This window comes from Sceloporus undulatus, chromosome 6, assembly GCF_019175285.1.
Source record: "Sceloporus undulatus isolate JIND9_A2432 ecotype Alabama chromosome 6, SceUnd_v1.1, whole genome shotgun sequence".
NCBI lineage: Eukaryota > Metazoa > Chordata > Lepidosauria > Squamata > Phrynosomatidae > Sceloporus > Sceloporus undulatus.
In genome coordinates this window covers 164,316,085-164,343,162 of record NC_056527.1, presented here as the reverse complement: position 1 = coordinate 164,343,162, position 27,078 = coordinate 164,316,085, and the positions used below count along the sequence as shown (strand labels likewise).

Here is a 27,078-nt window from a genome sequence, read left to right as displayed (position 1 = left end):
GCTGTGAAAGTTGCCTTCAGAGGCTGTATGGTATGGCCAGGGCACAGAGTATAAGGCTTAGTGTGTTTTGCTGTAGCTCTGCATCCAGCACTACCAGGCTATACCGAGCAATATAAGATTTCAGCTGCAAAGCTGGAAAACAACAGAAGACCAGAGTGTAAATGCATGCCCCAAACTCCCCAGCTAACAAGGCAAGGGTGACTCATGTAGCCCTCCAGATGCTTCTGGATACCAGCACTGCCAGTGATGAGGAATACTAGAAGTCACACACAGTCCAACAACATCTGGAGGGCCACATAAATCCAGCCTTGTCCTGAAAGGTATTCTATGAAAGGCAGAGCGAGGCAGCCATCTCAGGAGGGCAACACAAGGTTGCGCAGGAGCTCTGACGGACCATGAATGATGGAGTCTCACCATTTTCATTGCTGTCAGCACTATGCCATGTTCTCATAAAAACTGATGATCTTGGCACTCTTAAAGCTGGAAGCAAGGAAGGAAAGGACAATCAACTGGGCATCATGCAACCAGCATTTAAACAAGGGCTTGCTTGCAGTTTTTATATGGCTATTGGCAAGATGTTAGAAGCCACAACTAGAAGAAGAGAGTAAAATAATGGCTTGTAGCTTTTTCTGGCATGCAGATGGGAATGATGAGACCACCAATTTTCCTAGCTGAGTTTCTGTTTGTCATTAAACATCTAAAGGAAGAAGGGTATTGCTGGGAAAATAATAGGGCCACTGCAAAAGCAAAAGGTCCATTAATAGGATAGGGCTTTGATGCTGCCAAACATGATCTTGCTCTTTGAGTTTTCTCTACTTTGTCTGACTCTGTCCTTTCTTAATGTCCTTGGCTTATTTGCTTGGATGCCATGGAAAGGGGAGAGCCAGCGTGGTTTAGTGGTTTGAGTGTTGGACTACAACTCCGGAGAGTAGAGTTTGAACTCCTGCTAGACCAAGGAAACCTACAGGGTGGCCTTGGGCAAGTCACACTCTCAGCCTCAGAAGAAGGTAATGGCAACCTCCCATTCAACAAATCTTGGCAAGAAAAATACCCATGATAGGTCCACCTTAGTGTTGCCGTAAGTCTGAAATGACTTGAAGGGACACAACAACAGCAACCGTGTAAGGATATGTCACCTATCAGACAATGGAGGGGAGACTGAGAAGATCTTGGAAGATTTCAAATTCTATGGTACATTAAAAAAAAAAACAATCCTCAGGACTTTACTGGAGTTATATAGGTTGCCAGGCCTTTGTGGGCTTTGAGGTTATACCTTTGTAAGAGTATGGAAGAACTGTTGTGTTGCGTGGACCGTTTTTCTGTTTCACTGTTTGTCTATTAAACAGAACACATAATCCTTACCATTAAACCAGGTGTCAATGTATTTGTCAATGCAAGCCTAGGCAGTTCATGAAACTAAACTAAATATGAGAGTGTGCACACACAGAGTCCTATGCTGTGGGTTGCATAGCCCACTTGTAGATCCAAAATAATCCACAAAAGCAGCTGGTTTATCAACTATTACATCTATATTACAACACTTTCTTTGAAGGAAAAGAAAGATGCTTGTAAGGCCAAATTTGAAAAACACTCTGGCTCCTTTTTTCTCTGGATGTCATTGGCTCACTTTTTCCACTGTCACAAAGAGAAGTCCTCCGTCCATTGATACTGTTCAGACTGAAACAATTCCTGTTGTTTATCTCTCCAGCAAGGGGACTTTGGATATCTTTCCCACTGAAGAAACCATTCCAAGAATCAAATGCCTCCTCTTTCAAGTATCCTTCTAAGCTACTTCAGCTAAACAGCAATCGCTTGGCAATCAATGTTCTAGGCTGTGGTTTTTTTGGTTGGAAAAATGCTTTAAGAAGATTTTTTGTTGTAGGTGGAAGGGACTACTGGAGCTAATCACACCAGAGGGAAAAGAAGGAAGCAAGGAGGTGAGCTAATGTAATCTGAAGTCCATTTTTATGGGTCACTGGTCAGTTAAGGAACAGAAAACCAGGGCAGAAAGAGATGTGCTTGGAGAGATTAGCTGGGCTTTTATGCTAAAGCTGTTAATCATAGTTAATCCACAGAATTACTGCCAGTGCAATAAAATTAGTGTCACACAACAGCCCTGTCACAGATTCAGAATTCATACTAAAAGACATACCAATAAAATGGACATTCCGGGAAACACAATGCAATTGATGGTGTCTTTAGATCCGCCTGTTTGGTGTTACAAGGTAACTGTGAAATGGTTCACTTAATTAACAGCGTGACTGGGAATTTGTGCCATTTGGGATCTTATAAAGAAACTTCCAGACATCAGTTGCTAAAGGTTCAGGCTACAGGCTAGAGCTGAAATGCAGCATCAGCAAAAGGAAGTGGTGCAAGAGTGATTGGATTATGCCACTTCATCCTACAGACAAGGAAGGTGCATGTGCAAATGCTCTTTGGCATGTAAGACCTTCCTGCATGTAGAAAGCTAATGTGACAGGGAATACTAGGGTAAAATCTGTGGGCGTGCTTTCTTTTCTTTTTAAATCAGGTGATAGAAACTTGCAGTAGCCTAGGCAGAGTTCAATTAGACATTCCAAGTGCAAATGTTCTGCAAATGTCTGCCTCCACCTTCAGCCACCAAACTCTTTCTGAGATGCTGTCTCACAGTGTCCTCTGAAAACATATGCAGAAGAGGGAGTTATTATGCCTCTTGCAATCTGCAAGAGACTGAAAGGTATGCAGTGCATTTGACTTTGCAAAGATAACTAACTCAGGTCCAAAACACACTGCAGAAATAATCCAGTTTAAGACCGCTTTAACTACCCTGGGTCAATGCTAGAAGTTCTGGGAACTTGTTTTGGAAGACATTTAACCTTCTCTGTCAGAGACCTTTGGTACCACAAAAAACAACAATTCCCAGGAAAGCTTGCATGGGAACAATGATATACAGTGTGATCCCCCTCAGGGTTATGTGGGTGCATGGATGGACACACTTTTCAAAGAACTAGAAAGTACATTTCTGCTACTTCCACACTAATTGTTTCACCTCCTGATTTGTCTGAATCCTTGGATGCTATTGCCACCAAATAATTCCATAACATTGTTCAAAGGGCCTTCCCAGGCAAAAGCCTTAGCTGTTGAAAATATTAAAAGGTGTGCACTTCATTTGAATCAATCATTGGTACTCATCTGACATATCAATCATTGGTACTCATCTGACATATAGCTGTTATCGCTGATGCAGCTGGCTCTGCAGCTTTGCTGCACCAACCCACCCACTTGAAAGGTAAATGAAATTCATTTCCAGTGCTTGGGCTGAAGAAAAGATGGATTTCTCCCATGCTCTGCAGTGGTACATAAGAGCCATGTATCAGTTAATGAGACAACCAACTAGCTGCAGCAGCTCTTAAGCAGCCACATCATGGGAGGGTGAGGATGGGTTGCAGCAATGAGCTATAGCAGGACCTGAATTTGGAAAAACCATTAGCCTCTCATAGGGAATGTAGTTATCCATCCTGTAAAACATGTAGCTGCTTGCATGCAGCAGACTGGGTATCTTCTTTTGCAACTTGTGACCAAGGAAGAGTCAATCTGCATAAGCAAAGCATGGTAGAATATAGCCCAACAATAATTCTCATGTATAAGTCTAGAAATTTAGGTCAAAAAAGCCCAAGCTGATTTCTCCACAGGTCAATGTAAGTACTGTATCTTAACTCTTATTTAAAAGAAGGAGCCATCCCCTGGTGAAAAGCAAGAGCATAATCTGTCCTGGAAGCACTGATCCCCTCTATTTTCTCATCCATCCAGCCTTAAGAGTGAGCACAAAGAGTTATGTCTGCTGGAATTTTGTAAGTTCTTTGACTTTGTTTTGCTTTGCTTTATCCTTTAGATCCTTTGTTATATGCCCCTAGGTTTTACCCTCAATTTATCAATGAGTCATAGCAAAATCCATAATTTTGGCCCGGAAACTTGCCCTTGACTTATACATGGGGTCGACCATGTACATCCACTGAGCCTTACAATGATTTTGGTATGAAGGCTTAGTAGAGTAAACCAAATCTGAGGATAAAAAAAACAGAGAGTGAAAGAGAGAATGCCACTAGAACTGTTCTCTCTGGTAGCAGATTTACTATAAATTGGATTTCAGGATGTTCTTGAAACTATATACAAGATGAAGAGACCAGCCATTTTCACAGCATGGCTTGCCTCTTGAAAATTTGGTCATCTAGGTGTTTTGGATTTCCAACCCCTAGAAGCCCCAACTATCTTGGCAAATCATCAAGGATTCTGGGAGAGGTAATCCAGATCATAGGGAGGACCAAAGATTAAGAACTACTCCCCCAAAAGATTTAAGAAGCAGAACAGTGAGGGGAGGTTTTTCCCTATACACCATGATTCTCTTTGGAGGGCTAGTTTTTTGGGCTATGTGGCCATGTTCTAGAAGAGCTTATTCATTTCCGAAGATGCCAGCCACAGATGCTGGCGAAACGTCAGGAATAAACCCTTCTAGAACATGCCCATATAGCCCAAAAAACCCACAAAAAACTATCTTTGGGTGTTTCTACCATCAAGATGGATAGCAAGCAAGAAGAGGACCTATGCAGCTGTAATGCCCTACTGGTGAAAGTGTCCTATTTCTCTTTTTGGCACTAAGCCTTTATTTCTCTTCTGGTTTTTAAATCTCTTCTGAAGTTTCATTTCTACTGTACTTGTTTCTAACACAGCCATTTATTTCTTACCATTCTTTTTAAATTGCTTTGCTTAATTGTATTTTTACAACTTACTGCACAGACAAATTGAAGTAATTTTTTAACATTAGAACCCGCCTTCCCCCAATGAATCAGATGAAATATGAAATTATTGTGGAACAATGAGCAAAAGGAGGCATGAAAATAGAGATCACCATAGGTTTCTCACACTTCTCTGTATTGGTTATGCTGATGAGGTCTTCATCTAAAAGGAGGTCTAAAAGGATCATGCATGAAAGTGGTGAAGGCATCAACAGAAACTTCCCTTAAGGGATCTTACCTCCTTAAGCTCCTCCATTGACAACACACTCACAGTGTCAGACTGGTAAGTGTTTCCATGTGCTTACAAAAGCTGTCGGGATGAGGGAGTAAGGTACTGTGGTGATACAGTTCCATGTATCTGAGGTAGGATCATAACAGTCCAGTGTTTTGCATCTCTGTGTCCCAAAGTAACCGCCTACCACATAAAGCTTGTTCCCTGAAGCCAACGCATGGCACGACATACGTTTGGCTGTCATGTCCCCAATCCGGGTCCACTGGTCTGTTTCACAATCAAAACGGTAGGCAGATGCTGCTGTGTATTCCGTGTCTCCACCCATAATAAAAATCTGGCTGCCTAGAACAGCAGCTGCTGTGTAACGCCATGGTTGGGGGCACTGGGCTTTGATGGTCCACCGGTTCTCCAACGGATCGTAGCACTGGACTTTAGACACCATGTCCCGGTGAATGCTGGTTCCACCAAAGACGTAGAGCTTCAGTCTCGCACTTACAACTGCAGCGTTGCTGACGCCATCCCTCAGAGGGGCTACCATGGTCCATTTGTTGGCAACTGGATCATACTTCTCCACCTGCTTCAGAGAAACAGAAGGAGAGGCAGGAAAGACTCCAGCCACTGCTGTGTGTCCACCAACCACATAGAGACAGTTTTCCAGCTCAGCTGAACCATGTCCAAACCGAGCTATAAGCATGGGGGCAGCTTTGGACCACTCCTCATTAACTGTGTCATAAACCCAAACATCCTTGGACACCCCATTTTCTGAGCCTCTCCCACCAGTAATATAGACTTTGCAGCCAATGGCACATGCACTGAACTCCTTTCTAGGGCTGGGCAGGTCTGCTTTGGGGATTATCTCTTTTGCTTTGTGGTCTACTTGATAAATTTTGTCACACATAAACGTCTGTCCCCCTAAGATGAGCAAAGTATGTCCAGCTTTGCGAGGCCTGGCACAGGGACTTGTGACCACCCCATCATTCTGTAGGATTTTCTTTTTGCACCAAAGAGCTTCATCCATGATTTCTTTGTTCCGCTCCTCTGCTGTGATCAGCTCCTCGTAGGCCATTGCTTCCTTGAGGCATTCAGAAGGCAGTAAGGCCAGGCGCACATTCTTCAACAGCTCTGGAAGGAAAGCCTTCCGCTTGTCCAAATCATACTTTACCCACTGGATGACTGCCTTGAAGACCTTCTCCTCATCCTCAATTTCCAACTCATCACTGGAAATTAAGTCCAACAGGGTATCCTTGGAGAGGCTGTTGAAATCTTCACTCCTATGGACTGTCTCAAAGTTGACCAGGCACATCCTCCAAGACAGCTCATAGAGCCTCTTGCACTGGTGAGCATCTGAAAGGACCATCATGCCCAAGCAGTTGGAAGGGTACAAGTTCTTCTCCAGGAACTCAGCAGCTGCGTCGCGGACATCGTGAAACTGCAACATGTCACCAGCTTCCAGGAGAGACTCTGCATTTTCCTCATTGATGATGATCTTGGATGAGTAGGCATAATCCAGCAGGAGCTCCAACACCTCCGGGTGTAAGCTGTCATGGAAATTTACCTCATCTCCTAGGCTTTCACGAAGGCCGTTGCTGAACATGGCTTCAAAATATCTGCTGGAGGCTGCTAGCACGGCTCGGTGGCACGGAAAGGACTTTTCCCCAGCCCAGAGGGTGACATCAGTGAACATGCAGTGCTTCCTCATGGTGTTGAGATGTGAGAGGACACAATCTGGATGGGAGGCTTTATGAAACAGCAAGATGTTCATAGAACCAGTGCTGGTCCGGGATTTACGATTCTCATGGACACTGACCGACATGGCGACTGGACAGCTATCTGTAGAGAGATGAACACCAGCAGCTGAACTTTAAATGATAAAATCTCTGATGCTTGCTTGCCCCTCTTAAGGAAACCACTCTATGCCTACTTTTATGAAACAAACAAAATCTCTCTGCAGGACAAATTCATGTAGAACAGACCTTAGAAATGGCTATCCAGAACCAGTTATGGTGTAGTGATTTAGCATGTTCAACAGGGAGAAGGGATGCAAAGGGATCTTGTAGCACCTTTGAGACTAACTGTGTGAAAGATGTTATAGTATAAGCTTTCATAGACTTGGTCAACTTCCTCAGAGGAAGCAGACCTCAGAGCAAGTAGGTTAAATCTTTGAAAGCTTATTTCATACAGTTAGTCTCAAAGGTGCTATCAGATCCCTTTGTATACTGATATTCCAGACTAACATGGCTAGGTATTTGAACTGAAACCCCAGTTTGAAATCCCTGCTCACCTAGAAAATTCATTGGGCAGGCTTGGTCTAGCCAAGGTCTTTTAGCCTAGTTTGCCTGAGAAGGTTCAAGGGAAAGAGACACTGAATACACAAGAGGAAAGGGGTAAGAAAACATGTTATGCCCAAAAGAAGAAGTACATCTCTGATTACCAGATGCTGAGAGTAAACAACAGAGAAAATACCTTGATCAGCTTAGGTCAACTTAGGCTGTATCTACACTGCAGAATTAATGTAGTTTGGCACTGCTTTAACTGCCACGGCTCAATGCCATGGAATTCTGGCATTTGCCATTTTGTGAGAGTTTTGGTGCCACAACAAACTACAAATCCCAAGGACCCATACGATGGAGCTATGACAGTTAAAGCAGTGCCAAGCTGCATTAATTCTGCAGTGTGGCAGCATCTTAAGAGAAGATTAAAAGTAGAATGATAGACCAAATGAAGACTGGATCTGATCATCACAGAACGGGGAAAATGTAAATTTGCTTTAACTTTTGTCCTATTGCCCTTTAAGAATATATTGACATTCTTGGTCCATTCTTGCTCCTGTTCTGACTCCAGATATATCTTGATGGACTTGTAACACTCAGTACTGTTGCAAGAATAGGGTTTGTAGTTAGTGGTTGGTATGTCACTCTCTCCCTGTAACACAATGAACTCTACTCCACAATGTACCAACAGAAAGCCCTGGCATGTCTCTTCCTATCCTAGTATATTCTTCCTCCTCACCCCTACCATCTCATATCCTTTAAATGATTAAGTGTCCTTGTAGTTAAACAGAGAAACTGAGAAAGAATCAGGTCCTTCTTTCCATGCTTAAATAGTCCTATTTCCTTGCTGGATGAAATGGCTGATTTTGTATTCACAGCTAATGGTGCAAAGAATCCTTTCCCCTGGTTTTACACAGTCAGCTCTCTTAATCCACGGATTGAAAATATTTTTTAAGATATATACAGTCCAAAAAGCAAACCTTAATTTTGCCATTTTATATAACTGACACCATTTTACTATGCCACTTTATATAATGGGACTTGATCATCCATGGATTTTAGTATTCACGTTAGGGCCTGAAACCAAACCCCAGCAGATACCAAGAGCCCACTGTATACGACGTCCCCTACTCCGTGTTGTATATTTCAAGAACTGGCTTTTTAAAAATAAACCTGGATGGTTCCATCATTACATTATACAAGAACCATCATATTATTTTAGTTTTCTAAGGCCCGAATCTTGTTGGCGCATGTTCCCCAGAGACCCATCTACACTGTCCAATTATTGTGCTATTATTCTGTTTTCTGGTCTTTTTACAATGCTAAGTGACTTTCTCTTCCAGACCATTCAGCTCAATTCTGGATTTGTTTTGCTGCAAATTACCAACATTGCTTGTTGTCTCCCGCTGTCAAGAATCCAGCTTGAAGGAACAGGCTTTCTCCCCCAATACACTTTTTGACTGAACATACAAGAGACAAAATTGCAAAGCTGGAATCCCACAGGAATAATTGAGGGGTGCATTCTCTGATACATATTCACAGGCAAGGAATAAGTAAAGGCCTGGAGTCTGGTAACTTAACACACACACACACACACACACACAGAGAGAGAGAGAGAGAGAGAGAGAGAGAGAGAGAGAGCACCATAGAATGTTGCTGGGAATGGAAATAGATTCACAAACCCTCAGCAAGTTTGAAGAGGCACTTAGGAGAAAATTGGTAGGTGGAGATCGAAGCAGTAATATGTGGTATAGATCAAAACTAGTCTTCAGGTTTTTCCACTACCGTATATTTCAGGAATGCTTTGGTTCACAAGTAATTAGTAAGATAAAGAAACGAATATGGTGTGCCCGGAAAACGAGGATCAGGAATGGATGGAAGACCCATCAAACCTAAAATCAAAGCTGTAATTAGCATTTTTTCACCCTCCCAGGATATTATCCTTAAGAAAGCACTCTCCAGGCATTCAGAAATTATTATGTGTTCACAGGTTTTCATTGCCTTCATTTATCCCACCCATTTCCTCTCCTCCGCTTTTCAAGCCTAAAGAATGTAAGGGAAGCATATAGCTGCCTTGCCTTAAAATTGGAGGGTGTGCAAAGCACAATCTTCCAGATGTTGGATTGCAATTCCCAGAGTTCCATACTATTGGCTATACTGGGTATATGTTGTTGTTGTTGTTGTTAATTACCATCAAGTTTATGTCAGCCTATGGCGTTTCTATGAATGAGAGACCTCCCAAGTCACCTTACCATCAACTGGTCTTGCAGACTTTGCTCTTGAAGATTGCATTCCAGATGGACAGATTCAATCAAGGAAGCCATGGCTTTGAGTCTGCAAGACCTGTTGATGAGAAGGTGACTTGGAGATCTCTCCTTCATAGGATCACCATATGTCAAAGTCAACTTTTTGGCAGCCAACAACAACAACAATACTGGCTAGATCTGGAGAGCTGCACTTTCCTTACTACCGTAGTTGTCGCTGTGTGCTTTCAAGTCGTTTCCAACTTATAGCGACCCTAAGATCCTATCATGGGGTTTCCTTGGCAAAAATATTATTATTATTATTATTATTATTATTATTATTATTATTATCCCGCCTTCCTCCCAGTACAAGGACTCAAGTTGGCTTACAAATCTAAAACAGTCCAAGTTAAAACACTATAAAATATACAAAATACAAGTTAAAAAAACCCAATTAAACAATTCAGACATTTAAAAACATTACATTATTAAAATTTAAAGTCTAAAACTCTCGATAGCCAGTTAGTCTGTAACTGTTAGTCAGTTACAATGTCATATTTTAGACTTAGGATATCGTAACTGCTTTGTATTCTCATTTGTGATGACATTGAGCATAACCATTCGTCCCAAGTTTTTGAGAGCAAATGCAGATGCAAGATGCTTCACATCACCAAAGTGAGCAACAAAATGAAATATTCATCCATCTCCTAAAAGGTATCGATTTAAGCATCCACAGAGCATCCACAGAAATCAGTAAATACTGAGCTACATTAAGTCACCAATTTCATTATCCTGACAGTGCTAATGCAACCATTTAAAGGCTTGCCCATTTTCCCCATACTGATCCCTGAAGGCTCAGGGGATTTGGAACAATGTTAAAAACTAAACAAATTGTTAAGCTTTAAAGTCAAGCACATACTACACACCTCTATCACCTCTTCACTTTAAACTATCCCAAGTGAGCAAGGATGATTCACACAAAACAAGCCAAGGCAAGATGATCATGCTGAGATGCCGCACTGAAGCAGATCCTATGTGGATCTAGTGGTTTTTCACCACTGTATTATAAGGCACGGAGGAAAAACCTAATACCTGGAATTCGCATTAGATGAGACTTGTTAGATCAAACCAAAGATCCACCTTGTCAAGCATCCTCTCCCTGGAAATGTGCAACCAGAGCCTTCCATAGTACTTCCATAGTACAACCGAACAGCATCTGCATGATACATGGGTGGTTCCAGGTTATATGCTATTTCTGTGGGGCCGTCTTCCAAAAGAACAGAATGTCTGTAGTGGCTAAAATGAGACATATGCTGGCATAAGATTTACTTACACCTTCATATGCCACAAACAGAATGACAGCCAAAGAGTGTAAGAAGATGATGGGAATTTTGCCATGCCATTTGCCAGCCCAAGATCTTGAGAGCTACACTCCACTGTCTTGGTGCCAAAAAAAGTTGCCCAGCCCTGTTTTAACTAAAGAACAGCGGGTGCCTTTTCCAAGATGACACACACATAATTGCTTTTTGACTTTAGAATCACTTTTCCCCTGTACACCTGCAAAATGAATGAATGAAAATCACAGCGGCTCATTCAGTCGTATTAACTGGACACAGATATGAGTCTAAGTCCTGCTGGGAAATTCTAGTTATAGCAGCCCCATTTAATCAATCATTGCATAATAAATCAACAAACAGGTAAACTCTATTAATTTAATAGGTCCACTCCAGTTGGAACTATGGATGGGATTTAAGCTTTCTCTTTGGAAACACATCCTAGCAAACTTACACCAAAATCCAGTTGTTAGCTCCAACTTATGAAGTTTCATTGGATCAAGTTTTGATCAAATACATCCTCATTGATTCAATGGGCATAGTCTAGTCAAGACTAACTGGATTTAGGCCTTGGTGTTCAAGAGCACCTTCCTTGCCAAACACTGACTATGGGCATTCCCCAGCAAGTGACATGATTCAACCTGTTCTTTGAATCTTTCGTCTTTCTTCATTAGCCTGGGTGGCATTATGCCACTTCTCCTCCTGAAGACTAACTCAAGGGGCAGCATATTCTGTAAATATAATACTTTATCATTTGCATGATACGCCAAAGATGAAGATGTGGGGATTTTCAAGGCACCTGGACTAAACCTTTAGAGAGGAACCAGTATTAGCAAGATTCAGTGCAAAGGAATGCAGGAGAAATTTGCTGAGAGAGCTACAAAGGAGATGACTAATACAAATAAGAGAAGTAAATATGCTGCCTCAAAGTGTGGAGGAGTCCTTATATGAGACTTAATAAGTCAAAGCCAACTTGTCAGCATGTAACATCAATGTGTTTGGTTTCAGCTTTCTGTGAATGGAATGTCTTTTATCCTTCAGTACTTCTTAGGTTTGGAAGACAAGAAGTGGACATGTTTGCACTTTCATCACCTGTCAACTTATGAAATAGACACATCCAATTTCCCTACCCCTTTAATCTCAAATCTAATTTGGCCCTGGAGTATGGATGTACCAGAGTTAAGATTTTTAGGTCACAGGGAAGTTTATATATTGATAACTGGGTGTCTTTGTACGTTGAATATAAATGTCTATCTGTCTAGAGTAGATAACCATATTACACCTCTGGGAACCCCAAATGCCATTGCTTCTTATGGTCTTCAAATGGACATTCAAACTAACATCTCTGAAAACAGGAGAAGGAAATCTTCCTTAGATGTCAACAAGCTAAACATCTTCCTCTAGGTCTTTCCTGCAGGAACAGCCGCTGCAGTTGGCGGTCCCTAAATAAACATCTGCACGGATTACACCTTTCAGTAAACACTTGGAAAGAGAGGAGTAAAAATAGCAACTTATACTTAGTGCAAAACAGGAAAGTACAGCAGAACCCAAGTGGCTGTCCAACAAAATATAGCGAAAATAAAAATCCTCAGAAAGAACTGTTCCATCACCTTAAAATGAGATCTCATCCCTTTAGAAAGACATCGGGAAGACTCTAGATAATGTCAGGTAGAGAATGCCTTGAGAGCCAGTGTGGTGTAGTGTTTTAAGTGCTGGACTAGGACAATGAGAGACCAGGGTTCAAATCCCTCTTCAGCCATGGAAACCCACTGGATGCCCATGGGTAAGTCACACTTTCTCAGCCTCAGAGGAAGGCAAAGCCCTTTTGGGCAAATTCTGCAAAGAATACCCCATGATAACTTCACCTTAGGTCACCATAAGTCAGAAATGACTTGAAGGCACACAACAACAATAGAGAATGCCTTCCTTTGCTTAGATTGTTATTTAGCTTTACATACACAGAGGGATTGCACTCTTTGTGGAAATGCATTCCTGGTTTTGGTTGAACTGTTGGGGCGTTTCTCCATCTGTATTTTTAAGCCGCCCCGATTGTTCTCAGAGGGGCGGGATACAAATAATAATAATAATAATAATAATAATAATAATAATAATAATATTAAGCCATGCAAGCTTGAGTGTGGACACCCTTGCTTCAGTCCAATCCATTTACATGAGGTAAAATTAATATTGTTTGCAAATATTTCTAAGCCTGTCCAAATTGCTGGTGGTGATATTCCTGCAGCCCTTAAAGAACAGAAGTTGCCACATTAGACAAGAGGTAAATGATGGCCACATTTATGCCAACATTCATTAACAGTTTTGCATTGGATTAACTATCATTACAATTCTACAGATCTCAGAAAGAGCAGTACTTTGACAAAAGCATGCAATATGCCACATCTTCCAACTGTTCCAGTTAATTCCCGGCTGTCCCACTTTCTCAGCCGCTCTTAAAATGTCCTGGTTGCTCCCACTTTCCGCATTCCTCCTCAGCTTACTTTCATTGCTGCAAAGTGAGTTCAAAGTACAAAAGTAGTTTGCAGTCAGGTAACTACCGTAGTCAGCAGGAAAGAAAAGAGGCAGCGGAAACAAGGTTGTCACTAAGGGGTTGCGGGTGAACAACCAGTAGAGCAGTCACTCCAGTTTGTCCCAGACAAGGATCAAGGTGGCAGACAGGGTAGTGGTGATGCTGATGGCTGCTCCTCTTCCTTTCCTTGTTCCACTGAGGCTACCACTGTTTCTGCTTTGGCGAGGAAACTGACCATGGTTCCTAGAGCCACTGCACATCCTAGCTGGTCTTTTATCGCCCTTTCTTTACAGATGTTCCCCTCCAGGACATTTTCTCAGGCAAAGCAGAGACATGTGTGCAACACGGCAGGAGCCTTACACACTATCTTAACCGTCCCACTGGCCCCTAGCCTGCAGTGCCGATCCCTGGCATCGCCAGCATGCCTAGATTTCCCTTCTGCCTTCCTGGCCTGCCAGAGTTTCCTTGCCTCAGAGGCTGCCTGTTTTATCTCAAGCTCTTCTTATGACGGCAATGGCACGGGGGACTGAGCATGCTCCCTGGAGCCACTGCACAGAACCAATCTGTTCCGCAAACAGCGATATCATATCTTCATTGTCATTACAGCTTAAGAAGGGGGCAAACAGCAAAATGACTAATCAGAAATCCCAAACTGTGCAAATGAGGCATTTATATCTATTGGATTTGCTTTTCCTAATTTATGCCACTGCTGGGAGGACTGCCAGCCAAGTACATCATGCTGATTTTGTGCAAAACAAAACAAAAAACCCCAGCCAACCAAACAGTAGACTAGAACAAGAGACCGCTGTGTTATAAATTATGAGGAAGTTTCAGTCTATCATCTGAATTCTGAATTGGATAATGTTCTTAGACAACATGAGATGTACTAATTGGCTTACCTAGGGATGTTTGTGATCACAGCCAACAACCTAATATTAAGTAATATTAGCAATATAATATTAATATTCATTATAACATTAATATAATATGAATATTAAGAAAGCAGTTGCACTGTCAGTACTGTACTTTCTAGTCTTACTTTCCTTTGACCTGGTTATAGGGTCAAAATAAATTAGGGAGTATCCAATCCCTAAAATATATGTGCTATGTATATACTTGAAATTCTGACTAACAGAACACGCTTGTGTTATAATAAATTTACGCTGCATCGTGTTCAGCAGTTACAAGATTGCAAGTGGGACTTACATTCTCGTAATTACTGGGCATTCATGTTTGCTGTCATTACTAGAAGAACGTGACACACTTCCCAACCATGAAAACCTACCTTTTCTGCCTGGCAGTGCTCCAGTTGAAAGATTTCCAAGGTTTTGTGGATCAAGGCCCTGGGAAATGATGACTCCAGGGCTCACCCAGACTAGAAGTGCATCGAGACAAGCAGTAATGGCAGGACACCAAGGGATTCTCTCTAACTGCCTGTTCTCAACATGTCCAACATCTGGGAGACTGCTGGAGACATCATTTCTCAGTCCCAATCTGCAGTGCCTTAGAAATCCCTTGGTTGGGGTGCTGCCAAGCTGCAAAAGTAGGATTATGAGGAGTGTCAGATGTAAAGGCGCCAGCATGGTGTAGTGGTTTGAGTACTGGACTAGAACACTGGAAGACCAGTGTTTGTATCCTGGCTCAGCCATGGAAACCCACTGAACAGGCACACCCTTGCACTAACAACTTTGGTTGTCAGTACAAGAAGTCCAAGATTGTGTGTGTTGTTTGTCTTCAAGTTGTTTCTAATTGATGGTGACCCTAAGGCAATCTTATCATGGGTTTTTATTGGCATGATTTATTCAGAGGAGGTTTGCCATTGCCTTCTCCTAAGGCTGAGAGTATGCCCAACATCATACAGTGGGTTTCATGGCTGAGCTGGGAACTGAACCCTGGTCTCCAGCGTGTCGTAGTACAACACACCACTACGCCATGCTGGATCCATTTTGCAGAAGCTCTTCATGTGTGGAGGAGTACATGTCCACTCCCACAAAACAGCAGTGCAATGCCTAAGACCCAAGCTATTTGAGTCATCTGACAGTCACAAGCTAGTAAACTGGCAAAGGGCAGTGCAGTAGTTAGCATGATGAACTTTGGCTGGACAGTCTGGGTGAGTAAGCAAAAGAAGGAGCCAACAGATCAACAAACAGCTTTCCACTACAAGCTCAAAAGAATGTATTTGCTGCCGGGAAAAATTCACTCCCACCCACAGATCTACCATGTGAACTGCAACTGCATGCAGATGATCCCCTCCTTCCTCCTAATCCCAGTGCTTTAACCCTGCAAAGCCAGGCTTACCTACTCTTACTAGCTATGTTTTTTTCCTCACAGTCCAACACACAAACCGCTACACCTGCATAAATCGCTAATAGGCTACTAGCCAATATATGACAACAACATCAAGGCACAGTATGAGTTCGTGGAAGATGAGAAGAGGCCAAACCAAGGCTGCAGTTTCTCATGGCAGCCACATCTTTATCCTAACATGCAATTCTGGTTTAGCTGCCTGTTTAATGTTCCCATTTTGCTTGCAGATGCCACCTCCCAAATTAAAGCTTACAGCAATGGCAACCATGTTAACTGGGTGGAAATCCACTACAGGTTTTATTTTAAAGGTGATACCTGACATGCTGGACCTATGTGGAGGGTACGCTTTATCACCTGGGATAGCTCCTGTAAAGTTTAAACTAAAGCCTGTAAGGGATTGGAGACACCATCATCAGTACGGAATACCACTATCGCATGCATGCATGTATGCAAGAATGCATACATACATATGCACACTTCAACCAACTCTTCATTACAACAGGGATAGCTAATAACAGTATACTGCTGCTGGAGAAATCCATACTGCCTGCCACTTCCAGGGTATCAACCAGCAAGCCCTGGCCTGGCTACACTACTACAGCTCCTGCAGTTTGTAAGCAGGCACGGAGCAATGGTTCAGTGTGTCCCACCACAAGACACAAGAATGAGCACTGTGAATGCAGGTCTTGCTAGTCGAAGCAATGCCAACAACCACTGTGGGGATGTAAAGCTGAGGAGCAGAGAGACACTGAAGTGGTAGCGGTGGTTAAAGGTCACATCAGGGTCCTGATGCGGTTGTTATTGCTAAACACTTCCTAGCAAGCATTCCAGCAGAAAGGGCACTGCTAAGCTTCTAAGGCAGCAGCAATTTCATTTATTGCCTGCAAGGGATAGGAGGGACAATTTACTTCAAGAAGCTTCACCACATGGGCTCTCAATAACTGCCCCTTCCAATAGCTCTGCTGGCCAGCAGAGTTTCTCCTGACCTTGGAAACAGATAAAAAGATATGTTTTAAAATGAAAATAAATAATATAGCCTTCACTGCTTTAGTTATTTCCCTTGGAATGTGCAAACTCAGGCCTTTTATGGCTTGTTCTCCATTTCCCCCCACAGTCTCATATTCTTAGCAACCCTACATTATTGGGTTACAGAAGCATTTTGCAAACCCATATGGTCCGCAACATATGATGTACAAACCTGCAGCCTCAGAAATGGACCTCTTCCTCTTTTTAAAAGGTTTAAGTCTGCAGTCCTCAAGGCTGAGGAGACAAGCTTAAAAATATGAGCAAGGGCTGGTGAAGTTTCAAAAGAGGAGTGACTGATAGGACAACCAGTGGTCAAGGGCTCTGAAGGTCTGTATTGCTTCAGGTCTTTCACTGTGGGAAGGAGAAGTTAATATAGCTTGGAATACCTAGGTATTTGAAGGGCCATCTTTTCCCACATATACTTGCTTGGGCATTAAGGTTTCTCACAAGCATGCTCTCAACCATTCCTGTTTTCTGAAGCAGCCTTTTCTCCAGCCTGGTTCTCCAAATGGGTTCAATAATCCTGACTGGGGATATTAGAGACCCAATACATCTGGAGAGCATCATCTTATGAAGTTTGGCAAGAGGAGCTGCTGAGAGGGGCTTTTTGGTTACATCCTCTTCTTGGGGTAAGCACTGAATGTAATGTTTTGCTGTTTTTTCCCCTAAGCTTTTAAGATATGGGGTTATCTTGTCGCTTCTATCATACTTTTAGCATTTCACTTTTTTGCTGGTGTGTTGAAAAATATAATTTCTTAGCTATCTTAACAGTCGGAACACTGAAGGCTGAATACAAATCTTTCCTAGAATCTTATAGTTGGAAAGGGCTGCAACAACCATGTTGTCCAAATCCCTGGCATGCCAGAATTACACAACACAGCACTCCCAAGAGATGGCCATCCAACCTCTACTTAAAGACTTCTAAAGGAACACAGTCTACACAACCTTCCAAAGCAGTCCATCCCACTGTCAAGCAACCTTTACAGTCAATAAGGTCTTCCTAATGTTTAGGTGGAATCTGTTGAACTTGAATACACTGGTTTGTGTTCTAGTCTCTGGAGCAGGGGTAGGCAACCTGCGGCCCGCGGGCCGGATGCGGCCCGGCAAGGCCTTGGGACCGGCCCCAGCCCGGTCCTGCCGCCGATTGCTGCTGGGGCCTTTGGCGTCTCGCGCGAGGGGAACAGTGGGGCAATTGTCTATAGAAGCCTCAGAAACATGCATTTATCTTAACATTTTTTTAAAAAATCAGCAAATTTTTTCGCGTGTCCTCCATTTTTTATTTAAAAAGTGCCCTCCATTTGAAAATTTTGTCCTACATTTGTCCCAGTTTATTTATTTATTTATTTTAAAAAAATTATTTAATTATTTATTTTTTGGCTTCGGCCCCCCAGTTGTCTGAGGGACAGCAACCCGGCCCCCGGCTCAAAAGGGTTGCCTACCCCTGCTCTGGAGCAACAAACAAACTTGCTCCATCTTTGACATGACATCCCTTCAGATAGTTAAAGATAGCTATCATGTCATTGCTCAGTCTTCTCTTCTCCAAGCTAAACATATCCAACTCCCTAAGTTATTCATAATGCTTGGTTTTCAGACCACTGATCATCTTGATCCCACTCTTCTGGACACAGTCCAGCTTGTCGATATCCTTCTTGAACCAGGAACAGGTAAACAAGCAGCCCTCTGGTAATTGTTGGGCTGCAACTCTCTTTAGTCCTAGGCAGAACAGCTAGTGGTCAGGGATAATGGGAGATGCAGTCCACATACTCCTATTTTAAGTGCATTATGCAAAAAACCCAGACACACATTTCTATGTTACACTCAACTCCAACAGTGTGCCTTCTCTGGGTGTAAAATCTGGGTTACTTTGGCACAGAAACTAGATATTTAATGACAGCACTCCACTCTGTTCCATGATACTTCCTTAATCATATCCTGTCTTTCCGTTTAGCCTGGTCCTGTCTGTCTTGTTCCACTTGCTCCTAACTCTGACTATTGCTTAAGAAGTTGATGAACCAGCAAATTACTTTGCAATTATGGAGATGAAGTGCACAGTTCATGCTTTAATTAGATCAAGTGAAACACAGTGGTGGAAAAGGAGCTGTTGCCTGGGATTGTTCTAGTTCGAATCTTTCATCTCAGCCATGAACTTACCAGGTGCCTTTAGGGAGAAAGGAGAGCATCCCTCTGCCTCAATCCATACCTCCACCCATATAAATCTGTGAATAATAAAGCTAGCTGCCTTACAAGGATGTTGTAAGGATGACTGAATTAACACCACTGAATGGTGTGCAGTGAAACCACATAGAAGCCAGGGACAGGTAACCTGGCGCCATCCAGATGTTCTGGTTTATAATTTTCATAGTCCTTGACCATGCTGCCTGTGGGCGATGGAAGCTGTAGACTAAAAATATCTAGATGGCATCAGGTTTCCTACCTGAGAACTACAGCATATTCAGTGGGATTCACCCTCCTGTGAGTATGCAAAAGGCTTGCTGCTGGAAACACTTCATGTTTATAAATGGTGAAATGTGCTACCATATTATGCTTATGTACAGAGTCTATCACTCTTAGGCCTCGCTGGAAAACATGCATTCCTCTAGCTATTACTGCAATAAGACATTCTATAAGTTCTCCCGAACAAAGTAAAACACTGGGGTGGGGGAACTTGCATGAGGAGTGGGATGCGGTTCCAAAATAAGACCTTTCTTAATTTTCTACATAAAGGGCCAAGAACATATATCTCTGTTGTAAAATGCCTATATGGGTTAGGCCTGCTATTGCGTATTACCACTGACCAGGAATAATGGGAACTGTAATTCAAAATATCTGATCGGTATCAGGTTGCCTATCACTCCACTCAACTGTCAGCCTGGCACAATGGTTGCAAATGCTGCCTTCACAACATAGGGAGTCACAACATCCCATGTTTTATATGTGGGACATAGACACAAACTACCACCAGAGTTGCATGTTTCCTTGATCCTGATTGCATTGGTCTTCTTTATATTGGGGAGCCAAGGCCCATTGGAGATCTTTCATCGGTAGAGTCTCCATTAAGTCAAAGTTGGCTTGATGGCAAGTAACAACAATAACCCAAAGTCACCCAAAAGTTGTACACTTCCAGCTAGACTCAGGGGCTAGCTTTTGGTAAAGGAGCAGGTTATTCTCAGGATAGGGAAAAGACGAGAATAGCAAACTTAGGGAATGCAAGTTGAGGAAAGATTCTTGTAAGCACCCCATTGAGACGCCACATTTGTTGATACTGCGTGCCTTCAAACCATTTCTGACTTAAGGCAACTCTGAGGCAAACCTATCATGGAGTTTTCTTGGCAAGATTTGTTCAGAGGAGGCTTGCCATCGCCTTCCAGCTCTATGCTTCTATGATTCCCCTGAGGCTGAGAGCATGTGATTTGCCCAAGGTCACCCAGTGGATCTCATAGCCGAGGCAGGAATCGAACCCTGGTCTTCAGAGTTATAGTCCAACACTCAAACCACTATGCCATGCTGGTTCCCTGAGATGCCAAGACTGTTTTATCTTCTCTTTTTCATAAAATTGGCCACGTTATCTTTAGAATAAAATGGAAACCTAAAAGCACATTGGTAGTTTGTTGTGGCACCAGAAATCTCTCTAACAGAGAAGAATAAATAGTTCACAAAACTACAGTTCCCAGAATTGCACAGCATTGAGTTATGGCACTTAAAGTGGTGTCAAACTGGATTATTTCTACAGTGTAGATGCACCACCTTGCTCTCTCCAAGGATCTGGTTTCCCTGCTACACTGAGCTGCATCCGCAATCCAGAAACAGTTCAGTTTGGCACCACTTTAAGTGCCATGGCTCCATGCTACAGAATCCTGGGATTTGTAGTTTGTTGTGACATTGGAGCTCTCTATGAGAGAGGAGGCTAAATGTCTCATAAAGCTGCAATTGCCAGAATCCCATTGCATGAAGCCATGGCAGTTAAAATGGTGTCAAACTGGACTGTTTCTGCAATGAGGATGCAAACCCTGATCTGTTGCATTGGTGTCCATTAAAAGCTAACAAAGGGTTTAACTCTTGATTTTTAAAATGAATCTTATAGCTGGAAATCAGTGATGCAAGGTGGGTTAAAAGGATATCCACTAGGCATCCCCATCTTCATGGAGTCCATCAAAGAGGATAGCTTACATAGCCAGCAATTTCATCCAAAATACTCTGAATCAATTCTCTCTGCTCAGAAAGACAGACTTTTAAACACATATATATAGAGTGATGTAAATACCGTAAAAATAATGTCACATTCTGCAGCTCCATCTTTCCCCGGCATAATCTCTAAAGCAAGACCCATTGTTTGCCGCTGAATTTTAAGCAGGCTTTTAAGAACTGGAGATGACAATAAAGGGCCTGGCGATTTATTTATTTATTGGCAGCGTGGGAAATGGGGGAACTGTATTCAGTCCATTCAAAACATGCCTTTAAATAAGATCTTGCTATCTTCTTGCTGTGTATATGCATCCTAGTAAGCCAAACACACTTATTAATGCTTTCTGCAAGCAGGACTGCTCTCTCCCACAAAGGCAATGATATAATATAGATTGCCCAAGATATTCTCCTCCACCTTGTATTAATGCTCAGTGTGTGTTTATTATCTCAAATGTTTTAAGGCATTTTTTAAATGTTGTCTAAGCTCAGCAGACAAAGACCAGATCACTCCAGGGCATCATAGACCAATATCAGATGACAAAGTGGGCATTTACGATAGGAAAGTAGCAATCCATGACCTTAATTAAGATTACTCTGGTGTTCAATTATATTCCCAGGAGCAGAGAAGCATTCTGGCCCTTCTTTCTCAAAACATAAGCAAGCAGCTCTTCCCTGGAAAACCACAAAAGACACACTCATAAACAACTATCCTCCCTTCCCAATAACCTACATTGCCTTCAGAGGTCTATTTTAAGCATCGCGCTAGTAAGAAATAGTTGATGCTCCAAAACTGGCACACTGCACTGGCAACCGTCAGCTTGTCCTTTTGAAAGAAAAAACACACAACGACAACAGACAGGTAAGGATAGACAGTCCTTTCTCTATCCTTACCTATAGTACGTTGTTGTTGTGTGTGTTACCTGTACATACCATCATAACTCAAGAAGGGATATTTTGGGGGGCGGAGGGGAGGAATGAGATGTTTTGAACTGGAATGCATTCTACATCCAAAAGTCAGAGAGAGCTCCAGTGTCACAACAAACTACAAATCCCTGTATTCCACAGCATGGAGCCGTTGTACTTAAAGTGGTGTCAAACTGGATTGTTTCTGCAGTGCAGATGCAGCTCAGGGTAGCAGGAAAAATAGATCCTTAGAGAGAGCAAGGTGGTGCATCTACATTGTAGAATTAATCCAGTTTGACACCACTTTAAGAGCCATGGCTCAATGCTTTGCAGTTCTAGGAACTGTAGTTTTGTGAGCTATTTAGCCCTCTCTCTCAGAGAGATCTCCAGTGCCGCAACAAACTACAGATCCCAGGATTTAATAGCATGGAGCATGGGCAGTTCAAGTGGTGCCAAACTGGATTATTTCTGCAGTGTGGATGCAGCCCAGAATAGCTGGAAAACCAGATCATTAGAAAGAGAGAGAGAATCATATTTATATTCTTCCTATATGATTAATGCTTTAGAAAATACCAAACTGTTAAATAATGTGATTTATTTTTTTGGGGGGATGTTTAATTAAAGTATATAGACGACAATATAAAATATGTAATAGACTTATTAGATGTATAATATATTAAGGGTATTATACACAGTATTGTCATTATATGATGAATTTATTGTTGTTAAAATATTAATAAAAAAGAGAAAGAGGGTAGAAATAATAATAATACAGTTTGATACCAATTTTATAGTCGGGGTCCATTCAATAATCCTAGGATTTGTGGTCTAGTGGTTTGAGCCCTGGACTAGGACTTTGGAGACCTGGGTTCGAATCCTTAATTGGTCATTTAAATCCACTGGGGGGACCTTGGGCAAGTCACACTCTCTCAGCCTCAGAGGATGGTCATGGCAAACCTTCTGAAGAAGACAGAGTGGCCACAGCCACACCACAACAGCATTCTTTGGCAGAGGAGGCTCAAGCCCTTGTCAAACCACAGATCCCAGTGCAGACAGAGCACTGAAAGTGGTGCCAAGCTGCATTATTTTTGCAATGTGGATGGAACCAGAGAAAAGGGGGAAAGGGGGAGATGCCAAGGTACTCACCTCCCAGGCCTGCTCTTTTTGCTGGTTTGCAGTTGCAGATCCCAGTGGATCCCTCCTGGATCTCCCCTCCGCCTTCCAAAAAGGAAACTCACATGATACAATGTTCCTGCTGCTGGGGCTTGGAAGTGCTAAGTAGTTTCCCCAAAGCAAGCAGCCTACTCTGCAAAAGGGCCAATGGCAGAAAGGGTCCATTGTGACGATGCATGCAGCTCCACCAATCCCTGAGCCTTTTGGGGCCCAGAGAGGGCGATGGCCAGAACGAGACTGACCAATCCCAGGGCAGGATGCAGCTCCTGGGTGGAGTTTTAAGATTGCACTGGAAATCCCTGGAGGGAAAAAAAAGCACTGTCAGATTTTTAAAAATCTATGTACAGTATTTAAAGGTGCAGCAGCCTCTCAGTTTGCAGTTTGCAAAGAAAGCTGTGCAATATTTGCATTGCCTGGCCTTTGCATTGCAGCTCTCCAGATTTCTCTGTCTGCACTGCCTAGAATGGATTATGTAGCCCTTCAAATCTTTTTAGGCTGTATTTCTCAGCATTTTCTACATTGCACAGAGCTGCTGGGATCTGCAATCCAACCCTATTTAGATCCTAACAGCAAGCCCTAAATAGGGTTTGCATCTACATTGCAGAAATAATGCAGCCCGATACATAATCTATAAACTGTAATCAATACCAAAAGTTGAAATATAAACTATCAATAGAATTGGAAACATTTTGAAAGCCTAGCCACTGAAAGAGAAAACACATATACACACACACAAAACCAGTATAGCAAACTATTCATTACATTACACTGTTCAGTGCATTACATTATTCATGACATTGGAGGAAACAGACTAAGGTCCAAAACACATTGCAGAAATAATCCAGTTTGAGACCGCTTTAACTGCCCTGGTTCAGTGGTCGGAAATCCTGGGAATTGTAGTTTACTGTGGCACCGGAGCTCTCTGACAGAGAAGGCTCAATGTCTAGCAAAACTACGGTTCCCAGAACTCCCTAGCATTGAGCCGGGGGCAGTTAAAGCAGTTTCAAACTGGAGTATTTCTGCAGTGGACCTGAGACTGCATCTGCACTGCAGAAATAATGCAGTTTGACACTGCTTTAATTTTAATGGAATACCTTGGTGCTCTGTCTTAGGGCCTTTAGTCTTTTACTTTTACTGCCCTGGTTCACTGTTAGGGAATCCTGGCAATTGTAGTTTATTATGGCACCAGAGCCCTCTGAGAGAGAAGGCTAAAGGTCTCACAAAACCACACTTCCCAGAATTCCATAACACTGAACCATTTGCAGTTAAAGTAGTGTCAAACCTGATTGTTTCTGCAGTGTGGTTGCAGACTGAGTTTTGTGAGATATTCAGTCTTCTCTGTCAGAGAGAGCTCTGGTGCCACATCAAACTATGGATCCTAGGATTCCATAGCATTGAGCCATGGTACTTAAAGTGTTGTCAAACTGCATTATTTTTGCAGTGCGGATGCACCCATATTCACCACATCTCACAGGGGGAGGTAGGCCAGTTGAAGGCATCAGAGTAAGCAAAAGATTCAGTGCCAATGCTGCTTCCCAAGTGTTCCAATATGCATTAGCTCAACATCAGGTGGTTTTGCTTGCCACTCAGTGTGATATTTGATATTTTGCATGGCTTTGTCAGGAGGGGAAATGGCTGGCCTCAAATAGATGGCTGGTTTTTCAAACAAATGAAGCTGCTTTCTCCAAAATGAGCCTCTTGAGAAGAGGGCTGAGGCAGCAACCCTTGCAAATGGATATTTAGGGGCAAAATAGCTCATCCCTATGTCTGCTAAATTGCTGTTGGGCAATATTTTACACTAAGAGCAATGCTGCGTTGCCGTTCTGTTGCTGACACAGGGGAAGAAAAAGAAACCACTCTTCCTTAAGTGAAATCTGAAGGGGCTTTGTGCTTTATAGTGTACTCCCGTTGAACGGCACAAAATGGAGGCAGTGATGCCAAAGCCAACTGAGTTAAACCAGCACACATCTACCGAAAGGAAATAAATCAGGCAGCATGGAGGAGAAAGCTGGGTCCAAGGCTTTCTGAAAGCTTTACCTCCTGGAAACCCACACCACCATTCAAAAAAGAAAGTAGATAGCAGGCTGGGCTAGCTAGATTTTGCTGTGATTTGCCCAAATGGCTGACATTTGAAACTGATCTCAAGGTGGTGGATTGGTTGGAGTGTTAGACTACAACTCTGCAGACCAGAGTTTGAATCCCTGTTCAGCCAGAGAAACTCACTAGGTGACCCATGGCAAGTCACATACTCTCAGATCCAACTTTTCGCCTTATGCTCTCCATAAGTCGGAAATGACTTGAAGGAGCACAACAGCACTAGTATTCCTAATCACATACTCTCAGATCCAGAAAACAGTGAAAAAGAAACTTTACCTGGTGCATTTGGCACCAAGAAACTAACCTCATCTTTTTTGGGGGACCAGAGCAATTTGCATCTCCAGTAGTGTGAATGCAGTACTGAATCAATCCAGATCACTAGTATCCATTTCCGGCCATGAAGCGCTGCCATGTTGATCCGAAAGTGGAACCAGTGTGAATTCGATTGCACTGAGTGTAGTGTGAACATTGATTCGGTATCACATCACTGCAAAGGTCCGCATCTCCTCATTACAAAAAAGTGAGTGTGAATGATCCCTTAGTTAACTGCTGTATATGACAGGGTTTATGTTTCTTTTAACCTCAGCTGAATTTCCCTTAGGCTGAGCCAGAATGGTGTAGTGGTTTGAGTTTTGGACTCTGACTCCTGGAGAACAGGGTTCGAATCCTCGCTCGGCCATGAAACCTAATGAATGACCCTGGGCAAATCACACTCTCTCAGACCCAGAGGAAGGCAATGGCAAACCTCCTCTGAAGAAACCAAACCCTGTGATAGCCTTAGGGTTGCCATAAGCTGGGAATTACTTGAAGGCACACAACAACAACAACTATTCTTCAGTAAATCCGGAAGTAAGATGCTTTTATATATAAGTTAGCCCTTTGCAATGTTCATTATTGTCGTGGAATAAAAGCTTTCCTTTACAGATCTCTTCTTTCCATGCTCTCTTCTTGTTCCTTTGCTTGGTGTGCATGCATACGCTTATAAGATTCTCATCTCCAACAGGAGGGGAAGGGAAAGTATTTGCAAAGGGAGAGGTGGGAAAAGGCAATGTAACCCCCTCAGTAACCTCTCATTAAAGTCGCACGAGGGGTAAATTATTGGGTGGTGACAGCTAGACAGTCTTTGGGGGGGGTCCCCCATTCAAGAGCAGGAGACAGGGCCAGTGAGCTTGTTGCACCTCGGTTTCAGCAAGAACACAACAAAGTGCCAAGCTGCCATATTTAAATGGTGCTGCTCCCTCCCACTCCCCGAAAAAGACTGCAAACGTGTTGCTATTAAATATAGAGGCAAGAGTACCACTTCCACATGCAAATGACGGCAGGGAACAACAGATGGCATTGTGTACCAGGAGGGAAGGCTGCATCTGCTCCCTGTAAGAAACGCTAATGGAGAACTAATTAGGTATTCAAGAGGAGTCCTTCCCTGTGCCTTTGGGACAATGGCCATGTTTATGAGAACCCTGGAAGGAAGAGAAAATAAAATAAGAATTAAAAGAAAACCCCACCACTCAAGCTCTAAGGATGTTGGAAAGAATCATTGATCATCATTGAATTCTGGCTAAATTAAGGCACAAGCTTCAGACTAACAATTCCATTTCCCAATGGGGAAAGGACTGGAAGAGCAATAGGGAAGTCTGGGCAGACCAATGCCAAGACATTATGGTGAGAATACCACACTGAGAAGTCCAGCAGAACCAACAGGAACACATCCCTCTGACTGGTTCCCTGTATAGGTTGCCTATTAAGGCAACTAAAACTGTCTCTGACCCATAGCCAGGTCAAATGGATCTACAGTTGCCTCTCCATTTTCATGGGGGTTCTGTTCCGGACCCCCCCCCCCCTGTGAAAATGGAAATCCACCGATATTCAAACCATATTGGCATGCACTCAGCAGGCTCAGGCAAAAGCAAACTATTGAACCATCTCCTAGCTTGTGTGTTCTTCCTCATTAATAACTATGACCATCTTGACCACATTTGGACGTTGCTTGGCCACATATGTTCCAGTTTTCG

At 42.7% G+C, this 27,078-nt stretch overlaps 1 protein-coding gene across 1 annotated transcript in view; it reads right to left on the bottom strand.

Annotated features, from left to right (window-relative positions):
- KLHL25 (kelch like family member 25) overlaps window positions 1–23,131 on the bottom strand; it is a 25,287-nt gene extending 2,156 nt beyond the window's left edge. The window contains exons 1-2 of the mRNA XM_042476739.1: window positions 22,943–23,131; window positions 5,011–6,834 (exon numbers count right to left, since the gene is read on the bottom strand). Coding sequence (XP_042332673.1) covers window positions 5,048–6,817 — 1,770 coding nt within the window. The 5' untranslated portion in view covers window positions 6,818–6,834; window positions 22,943–23,131 and the 3' untranslated portion in view covers window positions 5,011–5,047. The remainder of the gene's footprint in view (window positions 1–5,010; window positions 6,835–22,942) is intronic.
- Window positions 23,132–27,078: the final 3,947 nt, after the last annotated feature.